This window comes from Leptopilina heterotoma, unplaced genomic scaffold, assembly GCF_015476425.1.
Source record: "Leptopilina heterotoma isolate Lh14 unplaced genomic scaffold, ASM1547642v1 Lhet_228, whole genome shotgun sequence".
NCBI lineage: Eukaryota > Metazoa > Arthropoda > Insecta > Hymenoptera > Figitidae > Leptopilina > Leptopilina heterotoma.
This window is the reverse complement of record NW_025110946.1, coordinates 791946-806572: the sequence shown is the minus strand read 5'-3', so window position 1 is coordinate 806572 and position 14627 is coordinate 791946. Positions and strand designations below refer to the sequence as shown.

The 14627-nt window shown below is 26.8% G+C and overlaps 1 protein-coding gene across 4 annotated transcripts in view; it reads left to right on the top strand.

The window, feature by feature from the left end:
- LOC122502334 (transcription initiation factor TFIID subunit 3) overlaps positions 1 to 14627 on the top strand; it is a 60060-nt gene that overhangs the window by 14955 nt on the left and 30478 nt on the right. For 3 of the 4 annotated variants that reach the window (XM_043612323.1, XM_043612321.1, XM_043612322.1), the window contains exons 6-8: positions 5552 to 5743; positions 8896 to 9008; positions 9092 to 9407. In XM_043612323.1, the coding sequence (XP_043468258.1) occupies positions 5552 to 5743; positions 8896 to 9008; positions 9092 to 9407 (621 nt within the window). The remainder of the gene's footprint in view (positions 1 to 5551; positions 5744 to 8895; positions 9009 to 9091; positions 9408 to 14627) is intronic. The other variant, XM_043612324.1, reaches the window with a different exon arrangement.

Below are 14627 nucleotides of genomic sequence, written 5' to 3'. Positions count from 1 at the left end.
AAATATACTTGTGACGTAGAATTGACCGTATATTATTATTATTTATATAATTGTTGCATACATTTTTAACATTTTAAAGTCTTCAATTAAAAGTTTAATTATAAATCCTAATATTTTTAACTTATTGCAGTTGAACCTCAGTGACTTTTAATGTAAATATCTAAAAGAAGACATAAATGCCATGGGTATTGCAAAATAATTCAGAAATAATCATTTATCCACAAATATAAAAAAAATAATTGCAATTTCTATTATTTAAACTTTTGATTATCTGAACCAGATCCTGCCTGAATTAGTTCGTATAATTCAGTTTCCACTGTATTTAAAAAATTATGAAATTTTAATGGTATAGTCATTAATGTCTTAAAAATAAATCCGGGAATAATTTAGTTTTAGGTCCGGGAAATCCGGGATTTTGCCGGGAATTTGAAAATCATAATTCGCTAGACACCCTGCAGAACACATTTGAGACCTGATAATTCTAAAGATTTTCAGATTATCAGCGAAAGAAAGAAACTTACTGTGCAAAAAACAATCATTAATGTCATTTGCATAAATCAAGAAAAGCAGAGGACCCAGATGAGAGCCCTGTGGCACTCCCGAAGTCGAATAAAATTCGTAAGATAGGGTGCCATTGACCCTCACGACCTGACGCCTGTTACGCAAATAGGATGACAGCCACTTCGCTACCATATCCGACACACCATATGCTCGTAATTTATCAATATTTAATTGCAAGCCACAATCCAAGGCGTTTGACACATACTGAGTAAAGAGACATAAGTTCGTCAAGACCGAGCGCGCTCTCCTGAAACCATGCTGCTCCTCAATCAAAACATTCTTGAATGCGAAATTCAATTGATCATAAAGAAGACTTTCGAATAGCTTAGGAATGGCACTTAAAATGGTGACCGGTCTGTAGTTTCTAATACTAGACTTGTCACCAGATTTGTAAATGGGCTAAATAATTCCCAAATTCCAATATTTAGGAAAGTAGGCAATTTTTAAGGAAGCATTAGATATCAACAAAAGGGGTTCAATGATCGAGGAACAGCACGACCTCAGAAAAGAAACTGGTACACCGTCATGGCTCGTACTCTTGTTATTTTTCAGAGCCCGTATCTTTACCTCCAAATCTCTCCCGGAAACAAAACCGAAGTCCAAATCAACTTCCCCCGAAATGTGTGGTCGATAAGCGGCAGTGCTGTCTGGACAATTATAAACTGACTTAAAAAATTTGGCAAAAGAATTAGCGATACTGAAATCATCATCAACTCTACTGTCATCTAAATACATTTGACTGGGAAAACTAGATTTTGATTTATTCCTATATTGACAAAATTCAAAAATTTCCCAGGATCATTGATTAAATTATTTTCAGTCTCAATTAAATGTTGATTGTAATTGTGCTCAGAAAGTTTTCTACTTTTAGAACGTTGATTGTAATTGTGCTCAGAAAGTTTTCTACATTTAGAACGTAAAATGGCAAAATGTTCGTAATCGCTCAACTCCCTTGTGCGTTTGTAAACAGCATGAGCAGTTTTTTTTTCTTAATCATCAAATTTTTTAGTTCATTGGAAAACCAAATAGGATAAGTAGACGGCCTGCAATAAGATATAGGAATAAAAAGTTCAAATGCACAGTTCACATGCCTATTAAAAAATTGTCACCATTTCATCCACGGCGTTACAACGTACTCTTTCCGAAGCATCATTTAGATGACATATTGCACTTGCAAACTCCTGATTTCAATTTATTTCAAACAAGTAATTGTTAATAGAAACAAAATCTGTTCTTTTAAAATTAAACTTCAAAGAAAAATCTGAAAACTCACCCACAACCATAGGTAATTTAATTTCATAAATAAGAGGTGGATGATAACAGGGATCACAGTTCGTCCCCTTTTTTTCCCCTTTTTCCTTATTTTTTCCCCTTAAAAAAATAAATCCCCTAAATCCCCTTAATTCAAATATTTTCTCCCCTATTCCCCTTTTTCAGTAAATTTTTTTTTGAAAAGTAAAAATTATGATTTAATAATTTTTTTAAAAAGATTTTACAGGGTGTTCAGCGTTCAGGAAAGTCAGGGACATTTTTATAAATTTAATAAGAAAGTTAAAATTTTTTGTGGATTTAAAAATTTTGTAATCTAACAAGACTAAATTGGTTTTTATTACTATTTGTTACTCTAATTCGATATTAATTTATCGCTCACCCTAAAAGAAGTAATCTTGATTTAATGCGGAATCCTCTAAACTGAATGCATATTTTCCTCTTATATATGGTATCAAAATTAATACTCTTTACTTTAGAGGATTTTTCTCTCGGATATTATTTACAAATTGTGGTTATGAACTGATGAAGAAAAGTTAATTTTATGCACTAAATTTAATGTTTTTAATTAAATAATTATATTTAATAACTAAAAGTTATTTTTCTTACATTATTTAATATATATTTATTCCTTTATTTATTTCCTTTAAATATTCAATGTTTTGGACAAATGTCAATAATAAAACAATGAATTAATTAATAATAAAAATAATATACATTCAAGTCGAATAGTTTTGTTTTGAGAGGAAAACATTAAGAGGATATTAGAAGAGGATTTTTCCTCTAAGTATGAGATTACTTTTTTCTTTTATTTTATTAACCATATTATAGTCGAAGAAGAAATAAGGAAAGTAAAAAGTCAGGGAATCTTTTTCTCAATCCTTGTTGGACACCCTGATTTTATTTTTGTAAAATGTTTAAATAGCGCGCAACATAAAACAAACCTTAGAAAACTCCATATTATACCGTAAAAAGAAAAAATGGCTATTTTTTCTTAAATTATTTAAGAAAAAAGAAGCAAATGAAGTCAGATTTAATCCAAAAAGCTGTAAATAGAAGGAAAAATAAAAGTTTAAGAAAATAAATCCTGTATGTTGTAACAAAATAATTTTTATCGTGTTTGTCAAAATCCCCTTTTTTCTTTTGAAAAATCCCCTTTTTTTACCTATTTTCAAGTGGAAATGCCACTGTGATCCCTGTGATAAGCATCCGGCGATAACAAAATTTCATCTGATAAATGTACAACACTGTAGTCGATATTTGTCAATAAGAGATCCAAAATAGAATCACGAATAATGAAAATAAACAATATAAATAAAATAAAATTTTTGCACTGAAATATTAATAAAATTAAATAAAAATAATAATAAGATTATCAATTATATTATGAGTTATTCAGAATCGCAGTTTTTGAAAATGAAGTAGCTCGTCCTCATCTTTGCGCATTTTAAGTACAAAGTGGCCAACCTTGACAGAAAGTAACATTACCGAATTGTTCTAACCATAAAGAAATACGTTTCGGGATTCGATTGTTCACTTTGTTTTTCTTTCAACCATCATGAGTCCCACAAAATTTCTGCATGCTTGCCTTGACGATTCAATTTTTTTTTATATATTATTATTTTTTTATATATTATCTATATTATCACTATATACAATATAGGGATAAAAAATCATCCTTTTAAATTTTAATTATATAACAACAAAAAGGAAAACAAAATTTTTATTAATTGAACCAAAATGATATAATATTTAAAATACTTTATTTTACAAAAACTTAATTATTTTCTTGACAATGCTTTATGTAAGTATACACTTTTTCCGGATTTTATATAAGTATATAAAATTATAAAATCAATTGTTACTCTCAAAAAAAAATTTTTTTCAGTGCTTTTAATTTAAACTTGATAAGGGTAGTGGCTACTACCGAAACGTTGTTTTAACAACAAAAGTTAATAAACAAACAATTGTGGAAAAACTGGCCTACGAATTATTTAAATTAATATATTAAGAACACGGAGAGAAATTTATAGTAGTGGGTAACATAATTGTGGTTAGGGTGACCATCTTTAATGCTACGTATACAGACAGCTATCTAGATAGTCACCGTTACCATCAATATCATCAGGAGTAACATCTTGGTAGTACGGGGTAGCATAACTTTATTTTTTTTAGCATCTGTGATGGTTAGCAGTAGCATAATGATAGTATCGTGTAACATCATCTTTTTAACATCAAAATCTGACTATCCATTTCTCTCAGTGAATCCACAAAAAAAAAAAATTTTTCATCTAATTTTTTTTATCTTTTATTAATGGTTCTTCACATAATGCACAAAACTTTTTTTGAGCTTTTTTTGTACTGACGTCATAGAAAACACTATTTTTGATTCTCCGAAAATGTAATTGAACAAAAAGTTAGGTTTCACTAAGACAAGCTTCGACAAGCATGCGCGTAGGTGGCGCTAGTGAACTTGACAAAAAAACGCGAATGGCCTACCTAGACAGTGGTCCAACCTCGACTTTACTCCCCTAATAATTGATGTTATTGATTTAAAGTAGAATTTTAGTTAAAAATTCTAGAAAATGTTAATTAAATTGAAATGATACGAATATTTATTTTAAATAAAACTATTGATGTTTTCAAATAATTTTACTTTTGAAGAAATTTGTAAATAAATTTAATAAAACATTTTTTTGGGTATCTAATAATTTCTAGAGTGAATCAGAATATTCTTTAGTGTCAGGGAAAAAGTCAAAGTTGTGTTTGGAAATCAGGGAAAAGTCAGGGAAAAATAAAGTTAAATTTTTGTGGCAACCCTGTATAAATAAATTATATTTTTATCTTTATTTAACCAATTTTTATGGTCCCCTAAAAGTCCCCTGTTTTTTAATTTTCAGTCCCCTATTTCCCCTAAAATACTTCTTACACGGAGAGAAAAAAAAGTGAGCCGTTTGATTTGGCAAGAGAGCGCTGTTTTCCCTTTATAAAGCGCAGCAGTTGCGCCGCAAACGTCGAACGGTTATACTTTTTGAGGAGTATCGGTTCTCTTCTCCACACAAATAGAGCCGCTTACTTTCCAAAAAGTGTACCCGCTTTTCCCAAAAAGGAGAACCGTTCTCCCCTCGAGAGTAAGCAGCGTGCTTAACCTCAAGTTGAACGGCTGTTTCGCATTTAACGCAACCGCTCTACCGACAGGTAGAGCCGCTTACTTTTTTTTCTCTCCGTTTAGGGGCACTGTGAAGCCTGCATTGAGCCCATTTTGAAAAACAGAAAACCAAATACAACGATTGCCCGATTTTTGTTAGGTTTTTTCGTGTTGATTACGAATTTGTTGTCCAAAATCTTTTATTACATTTTTAGAAAAAATTGTAGATTTTATTTTTAAACTTTAAGAAAATTTATTCGTCAAAAAAATATAAATCAAAAATAAATGATAACGGATTCATAATCAACATGAAAAAACCTATCAGAAACAGCTTTGAAATTTGCCGTACCAAAATTTATATTTTAATTTTGTCGACCTTTGTAATTTGATTTAAATCAACTGCATATTTTGATAGGAAACGAAATCTTAAATTTCATAAAATAACATGTAAATATTTTTGATATTTTCATTTTTCTTTACTTATTAAAAACTAAAAATTTGGTGTATCAAACAAATTATCTACATTACTTTTGCGAAATATTTGTACCTATATTATATTTTATTTGTTTCTAGAAATCTAAGGAGCATAAAAAAGAGAAAAAAGATAAAATTAAGAAGAAGAAAGACAAAAAAGAGAAGCACAAAGAAAAAGGCGAAAAAGTAAAGAAGGAAAAAGGTGAGAAGAAAGAAAAACTGGAGAAAATTAAAGAGAAAAAAGAGAAACGCGAAAAGCGTAAAGAAAAGGATTTAAACAAAAAGACTGTGGTAATTATTTTTCTGTAATTTGTAATTTTTACTTTTTCAAGATTGCCACGCAACCTGGAAATGTCAGGGAATTTTGATCGAAATCCTCAAAAATATTATTGTTTTCTAAAGTTATTGTGTTTATTCTTGAAATCTAATTTTTCTTAAATATTTCAAAATTAATTGAATTTTAAAAAAGTTGCGTTTACAATTTTCATAAATGGATAAACTTCAAAAGATTTTAATTTGCAATTTTTTAAAATTTCAATTTTGAATGAATTAATTAAATAATGAAAATTTCACAGGAATTCTATTATTTACAAATTTTTTATAAATTTCTTAGCAATAATTCAATTATTTTCATAAATAATCCAATTTTTTTACAGAGATTCAATTATTTTCATACATAATAAAAAACTTTATAGGTTTTCATTTATTTTCATAAATAATAAAACTCATCGCAGAATTTCAATTATTTTTTAATACAAATTTTAATCGAATATCTCGAAAAATGTAATTATTGGGTGATTCTCCACAAAGTGGTAACTTTTGAATATGTTAAAATTTTTTTTTTTAATTAAATTTTTGGAAATTTTTTATTTAGATCTTTTTAATAAAGCTTGAGAATGATTATTTTATAGATATTTAAGCTTAATTCTTTTTTTAGTTTTATATACAAACAATTTAAAAATTTGTAATTTAAAGGTTAAATAATTTATTTGAAAAAGTTAATTTTTGACTGTTAATAATTATAAATAGTGTAAATAAGCAAATAATTACTTTAAACTGCTTTAATTAATAAATAAATAATATTTTTACTCATACCTGTTATTGGAATTACATGTTTTGATACAAGTTAATCGAGGTTAATAATATTCATTCAAAAAAACAAAACACTTCCATTACGCGAAACGAAATTAGGAACTGGAGTTTACAGGAACTGGAGTTTACGAATCACAGAAAAAAATTAATTAAAACCGTAAAAATTCATAAAAATAAACAATTTTTGCAGATTATTAAAGAGATTTGCTTACTCTAAATCACTATTATTTTTATTTTTTTTATACATTTAGAATTTGGTAATTTTGGCGGAACTGGAGTTTACATACCATTAAAATACGCTATAAAATAATAGTAACTTTTGTAGTTTTAAATCTAAAAATTATATTTCTTTTTGCAAATTTAACATAAATACAACTTATTAACTTAATAATATTAATGGCAAATAAAACCGCACTAAAAAAGGGAACAAAATTAATGAAAATCAATGAAATTGTAATCTCCAGTTCCAAATAAAAAAAGAGTGGGGAAAATATTAAAAAAATATTTTTACACAGATTTGTTAATGAAAATTAGAAAACGACACACAAAAACTTAGTTTTCGAGATGAACTTTCGAATAGAATAAATAAAAAAACGTTTAAAATAAAGTTTGTGCAAAATAAAACATATTAAACTTCATGATTCATGTGTGGAGAAACGACAAATGTGCATTTTTTGAACATTTGCAATCGAATTACAACTTTTGTTTTAAATTAAAAATTTTTTTCGATTATGATATTACTAAAAAACATATTGAAGATTAATTATGCAAAAGGTTGAAGTAGATTAGATAACAATTTTTCAAGTTATTAAATAGGGAACAGTGGGAAAGCAAAAGTGACCACTGAATGAAGAATCACCCTATTCTTAAAAATTTTATTAAAATTCATCAAAGAAATTCAATTATGTACTTTAAAAAGCCTTTCGATAAATTTTTTTTAGAATTTAAGTATTATTGTCAATACATTTTTAATTAAATTTCTTGCGAGAATTAAATTGTTTTTAAAAATTTTAATGAAATTCTTTTTAACAATTCAATTTTTTTCAAAATAATTTTAATTAAACTCTTCATAGAAATTTAATTAATTTCAAAAATTTGTCAAAATTCAATTATTTTCAATGTATACTATTTCAATAAAATTTCAAAAATGAATTCAATTATTTCAAAATTCCACAGGAATTCTATTATTTACAAATTTTTTAATTCAATTATTTTCATGAAGAATAATATTTTTTTACCAGGAATTCAATTATTTTCATAAAAATAATAAAATTCTATATAGGTTTTCAATTATTTTCATAAATAATAAAACTCATCGCAGAATTTCAATTATTTTTAATAAAATTTTAATAGAATTTCTCGAAAAATGTAATTATTCTTAAAAATTTTATTTAAAATTCATCAAAGAAATGCAATTATTTTAAAAAGCCTTCCTATAATTTATTTATTAAAGTTTAAGTATTATTGTCAATACATTTTTAATTAAATTTCTTAAAAGAATTCAATTATTTTCAAAAGTAATAAAATTCTTCGCAGAAATTCGATTAAGGTCTAAAGTTTAAAAATTATCGTCAAAATTTCAATTATCTTTAAAAATAATAAAATTTTTCTCCAAAATTCAATTATTTTCAAAAATTTTAATAAAATTCTTGGCAAAATTTCAGTTATTTTCAAAAACTTTTCTCAATTTAATCAAATTTTTTACAGAGATTCAATTATTTTTAATACAATTTTAATCTAATTATTCTTAAAACTTTTATTGAAATTCGTAAAAAGAATTTTAATTACCTATTTAAAAATTTGTTGATAAAATTCTTTTTAAATGAGAGTTCAATTTTAAAAAAACATTCAATTCATTAATAAATTATTTATTTTTGTAGTTAAATAATTGAAGTCTCGTACAATTTTCTAATAAAAATTGATTTAAACATGAATTTCAGTTAAAATTTTAGATAATAATTGAATATTAAACTCTTTAAATTTGAATTGGTAAAAATGTTTTCGAATTTGAATTAGTGACTGACTTTTTGCTTTTGAATTAGAAGAGTTTACTAATAAATAGTCGTTTCTACTTTAATAGTAAAATTTACTAATTCAAAAGCGAAAAGTCAGTCACTACTTACAATTAGTCAACATTTTTATTTTTACTAATTCAAATTTGAAGAGAAAGTATTATAGCGTAAATTTTTAGAAAAATATAGTAGTTTTAAAAACCTGGAAAAATTTCGTTTTTTAACCTGGAAAACCTGAAAAAGTCAGGCAATTTGAAATGAGCGTGGCAATCCTGTTTTTATTTTACTATTCTTGTTTTTAAAATTTTTCTAAAAGTAAATAAATATATGTGTTTGCAGAAAGAAGAAAAAGCTGTAATTCCACATGAAATTGCAGTTCCTAAACTTACTCTCAAACTTGGAACGTCATCTCCAAGACCTCCTACTCCCGATAGTGCTCCTATGAAAAAAATGTAAGACTAGATTAATATTTTTAAGTAATTTAATAAATTTTTGAATTTAAAATTAATAATTAGTATTTTTATTTTTATTTTAGAACCATAAAACCATTATTGAAGAAACCGGAAGAGGAAGCGATAAAAAGAGAGCCAAGTCCGGAATTAGCGAAAATCTCGGCTCTCGTTACTCGGCCGCCAAAACAGAAGGCACCAAGTAAGAAATCAGAGGAGGGCAATATAGACCTATATCCCGCTCTCTCTTCAGAATCTTCTTTCTCTTCTAGTTTATCACTTTCATCCACTCCCCGAACAAAACGACCCATCTTTAAACCTCTCGCATCACCTCCTATATATTCCTATCCTAAAACTCCAAGTCCTCCATTGCAGCAGCAGCAATCAACATTTTTCTATGTTGTAAGTATTTTTTCTTACCCTTAAAAAACAAACGTGATAAATATTTTCATTTCAATTTATTATTTATAATTGTTTCAATTTCACATAAATTCACATCATTTTGTATAATATTTTCTTATTATTTTTATCGTATCTATTTTCAGAAATAAATTTTTTTATTTATATTAGTTGTCTCGTTAAAGAAACGCAAACAAGTATTTTTTATACTAATACGTTAAGACAAAATTTGCAGAAATTATTTTTAAAGAAAGTCAGCCCAACCCATCCAGGCTGTAAATGGAGAAGATCATACACCCCATCATATTCCATATCCCTCATTCTCTTTTCTGATATTTCTTCTGTGTTCTGTGGTGATGGTACAGCTTTTCTTTTAGTTGATTCTTTTAATCTTTTTTCGTTTATTTATTTATTTATTTTTTTTGTGCTCTAGTATTTATTCTGTAGAAATTAGAAAAATTATTATATATTATACCTATCTTTTCTTATGTTCGCATAACGATTTTTTATATCAAAATTTATTTTTATATTCTTTACTTACTATATTTATAGTTGATTTTTTGAATCTCCTGATTTTGACCTAGATTTTAAAACTCGAATAATCATTCAGTACTTTGAACATTAGATCAAATAAACAATCAAATTTTTGGAATTTCTGTCAAAATCAGGTTACTCTATTTTTTATTAAACTTGGTTTCATGAATCACTTTTTTAAAATCTACTTTATCACCAAATTTACAAGTGCACTGAATTTGAAGAATTTTTGAAACAAACAATTGAGAGTTTCTAATACGAGGCGAGTGGCAGTGAGCGCCTCTCACTGCTGCCTGAACTGACTGATATTAGAGCGTGCGTCCGCCCGCTCGACACATTCAGTTTAAAATACCTGCATTGTTTTTAAAGTTTAGTTTAAAACAATTAAATTTTCTAAGCACATAAATAATTAGTCAAGTGAATTATCATTACATGCATCTTTTTTTATTCATATTTTTGAGAGAAAAACATTTTCATATGATACATTCAACAAAAAAAAGCTAAAAATCATTATTAATGACATACTAAATGGATAATTCTGTTTCAAAATCTCTTAGTATGTAATGATGTGATAAATTTTTTTTTATAAAATGTTTCTTAATTTGCGTGGTAGCGAATATTCTATAATTTTTAATTTAACAAAAAATTATATAATATCTATTTACATATTTAATGAGAAATGTTTATAAAAATAAATGGACATAAAATTACTGCTAACTCGAAAGAAAACGTAAAACCTGAAACAAATATTTTGAAATTATTTGAGAATATATGTGACACGCTTCAAAGAAAAGTACCTAAGAAGTAAATTGTTTAAAAGTTATGTTTGTGCAGGGCTCGAACTACACGGAGAAAATTTCTTTCGTAATGATTACAATAGTCTATATTACAGCTCGGATATGTGACCACTTTTTGTAATGATTACGAAAACTATGTAATTTATTAAGAATTTAGTAGGAGCGATTACTATAGTTACTTTAATGAATCCAAACACTGTATTAATCGTGTTGAAATTTATTTTTTGGAATCATTAATAGTTTAGATGTACAGGTTCAGAAAGGGTACTGTAGGCATTCACGCAGAGACTTGTTATAATTACAATAGTCTACGTTAAAAGGAAATCTTGGATACTGTTCACATTTGTAGCGGTCTAAGGAAATCAGTGATACAGACTGTAGTAGCCTTTACAACAGGACTATTGTAAAATAAGGTAACCGCGGCTGCCTTGCCTTCTTATTTTACTATAGTTCTTCGTAAAGACTACTATTGCTATATTTCTGATTACAAATGACTGTTGTAAAGTTAAAAAAGAAAATTTTCAACTAAAATATTTTTCTTTTGTAATTTATGACTTGCGTAAAGTACGTAAGTTACCTAATTAGTGCAATTTACAATAATTCGTCCATTACGTAACTTAAGTTATTTACGTAAGTTAACTTACTTATTAATGTAACTTACTTTTGTTATTTACGTAACTTACGTAAGTTGTGTAAATTATATAACAATTTATACAGGCAAGAAATCTTGTACCTTCGGTGAGTGTGTTAGAAAAAAAAATTTCACTATGGAAATCTAATAAAAAATAGACCTTACAATATTAAAGACTAGCAATGAACAATAATTTTATTAATTATTGAGAACGAAGTGATTTTTTTACATTTAAAGTGTATAAGTCTTTCTCGCAAGCGGTGAACTTTCATAGCAGTTTGTATATAAGGAAGTTTAAGTCATGTATAAATATGTGTAAATAGCGATCGTTATTATGTTATGCGTTTAGTATTTAAGTTAGATTTATGTACTTAGGGTTTAGTGAAATTGTCTAGTTTAATAATATAATTAATCTTGAAGGGGGTAGTCTTGGAAGAGTGAAATTAATGTGCTATTGCATGATTAGAAGTCATGAATTACAAAAAAATTTTATTTTAGTTGAAAATTTTCTTTTTCAACTTTACAACAGTCATTTGTAATCAGAAATATAGCAATAGTAGTCTTTACAAAGAACTATAGTAAAATAAGAAGGCAAGGCAGCCGCGGTCACCTTATTTTACAATAGTCCTGTTGTAAAGGCTACTACAGACTGTATCACTGATTCTCTTAGATTGCTGCAAATGTGGATAGAATCCAAGATTTCCTTTTAACGTAGACTATTGTAATCAGTCACATAGACTTTGTGCTAACTCATATTTAGTTCGTATTTATTTCAAATAAATTTTTAATGAGTACGTTCGACTTACAGAATTGTTACAACGAAGCTACTTTAGGCATTACGAAAAGTGGTCACATATCCGAGCAGTACTGTTCGACTATTGTAATCATTAACAGAAAATTTTTCTCCGTGTAGGTCCGTAATATTTTGCTTGAAGTCCGTAAAAGTCCGTTTTTTTAAAAAAAGGTAGGTAAAGTCCGTAATTTTGATTGAAAAAGGATGAAAAGTTTATAAACTGTACGATATAATTTGGAGAATTTTAGAGAAATTACAAATGATTGCAGAAATTCAATTATTTTCAAAAGTAAATTCTTATCGCATAAATTTAATTATGTTCAAAGTTTTTTTTAAATTCTCGTCAAAATTTCAATTATTTTTAGAAATAATTAGATAGTACTTCTCCGAAATCCAATTGTATTAAAAAATTTTAATAAAATTCTTGGCAAAATTTCAATTATTTTCAAAAATTATCCTCAATTCAATGATATGTAATAAGTATCTACTATTCTAATTTTCAAAAAGTAATAGAAATTTCACAGTAATTTCATTATTTACAAATTTTTTTATAAATTTCTTCCCAATAATTCAATTATTTTCGTAAATAACAAAAATTTTTACAGGGATTCAAATATTTTCGTAAATAATAAAATTCTTTTTAGGAATTCAATCATTTTCATAAATAATAAAACTCATTGCAGAATTATTATTATTTTTAACACCATTTTAATCGAAATCCTCGAAAAATATAATTATTATTCTTAAAAATTTTATTAAAATTCGTCAAAACAATTCAATTATTTAAAAATTTATTGATAAAATTCTTTATGAGAATTCAATTTTAAGAAACATTCAATTATTAAACAAAATATTTATTTTTGTATTTAAATAATTGAATTCTAGTAGAATTTTCTAATAAAAATTGATTTGAAAATTAATTTCAGTTAAAATTTTGTATAATAATTGAATATTAAGAGCAATATAGCGTGAATTTTTAAAAATAATTGAATTTTGAAATTAATTTTTTTGAAAAAATTTTCGAAAAATTGAATACTGTAAACAAAAAACAAATGGATTATAGTTATGAAAAATTCTATTTGTTCTCTTATTTGACTCGGACTGGTTATATTTTTATCGTTAATTGGTCCGTAAAGTCCGTATTTTAAAATACTTAAACTGGTTCGAGTCCTGTTTGTGTTACACAGCCACACAAAAAAAATAAAGTGTCTTGATCTGGGGTCGAGACATATGTATTCCAATGTACTTTGATGCGCTGAATCCGAATCCGCCATCAGAATTTGGCCAATGGGTCCTGGTTTCGCCCTAACCTCAAAGAATGCCCTAAAATCGTTAAAATGCTCACTTTTGAACCGCATGTTGACAATTTTCTAAGATCCCTTAATTTAAATAAACTATTCTATAAGCTTTTTAATTGAAAATTCATATAAAAATTAAATCTATCGAACCTAACCTCAAAAACACATCTAAGATTCCAAACAAACAAATTATACCATACACAGCGCAATAAAAAAAAGGTAAGCTCATGAAAGTTCCAACTTAGGTGTTTCTATGACTGCTGATTACGAAGCCGGTGTTAGTTTATCAAATTTCAAAATGGCTTTTCCAATATGGCGAACAATATAATTAAAATTTGTTTGGATTGGCTTGAAAATCGTTACTCGGGGGGTTTTTGGGGGTCGCTGATGACGAATCCTATGTCGGTTTCTAAAAATTCAAAATGGCGGATCCAATATGGCGGTCTTTATTATTTTAATGATTTTTTAAAATTTATTACTCTCGGTTTTTCGGGACCTTTGATGACGAATCCTATATCAATTTTTATAATCTTAAAGTGTTAAGAATTGTTAGGCAAATCGTATATCAATTTTTATAATCTTAAAGTCTTACGAATTTTGAATTATGATAAACTAACACCGGATTCGTAATCAGCAATCATAGAAACACCTAAGTTGTAACTTTCATGAGTTTACATAATTTTTATTGCGCTGTGTATGGTATAATTTGTTTGTTTGGAATCTTAGATGTGTTTTTGAGGTTAGGTTCGATATATTTAATGTTTTATATGAATTTTCAATTAAAAAGCTTATAGAATAGTTTATTTAAATTAAGGAATCTGAGAAAATTATCAATATGCGGTTAGATTCAATTTGATTCAATTTTGATAAATCAAAAGTGACCATTTTAACGATTTTAGGGTATTTTTCGAGGTTAGGGCGAAACCAGGACCCATTGGCCAAATTCTGATGGCGGATTCGGATTCAGCGCATCGAAATACATCGGAATACATATGTCTCGACCCCAGATCAAGACACTTTATTTTTTTTGTGTGGCTGTGTTATTTGTACCTCAATTAAAAATTTCTGTTTATTTCTGTGAAACTAAAATCAGTTTTTATTAATTATTTTAGACGTAATGAAGAGTTAAACAACGGTTATTTATATTGAGAGTTAATCCCCTTTGTATAT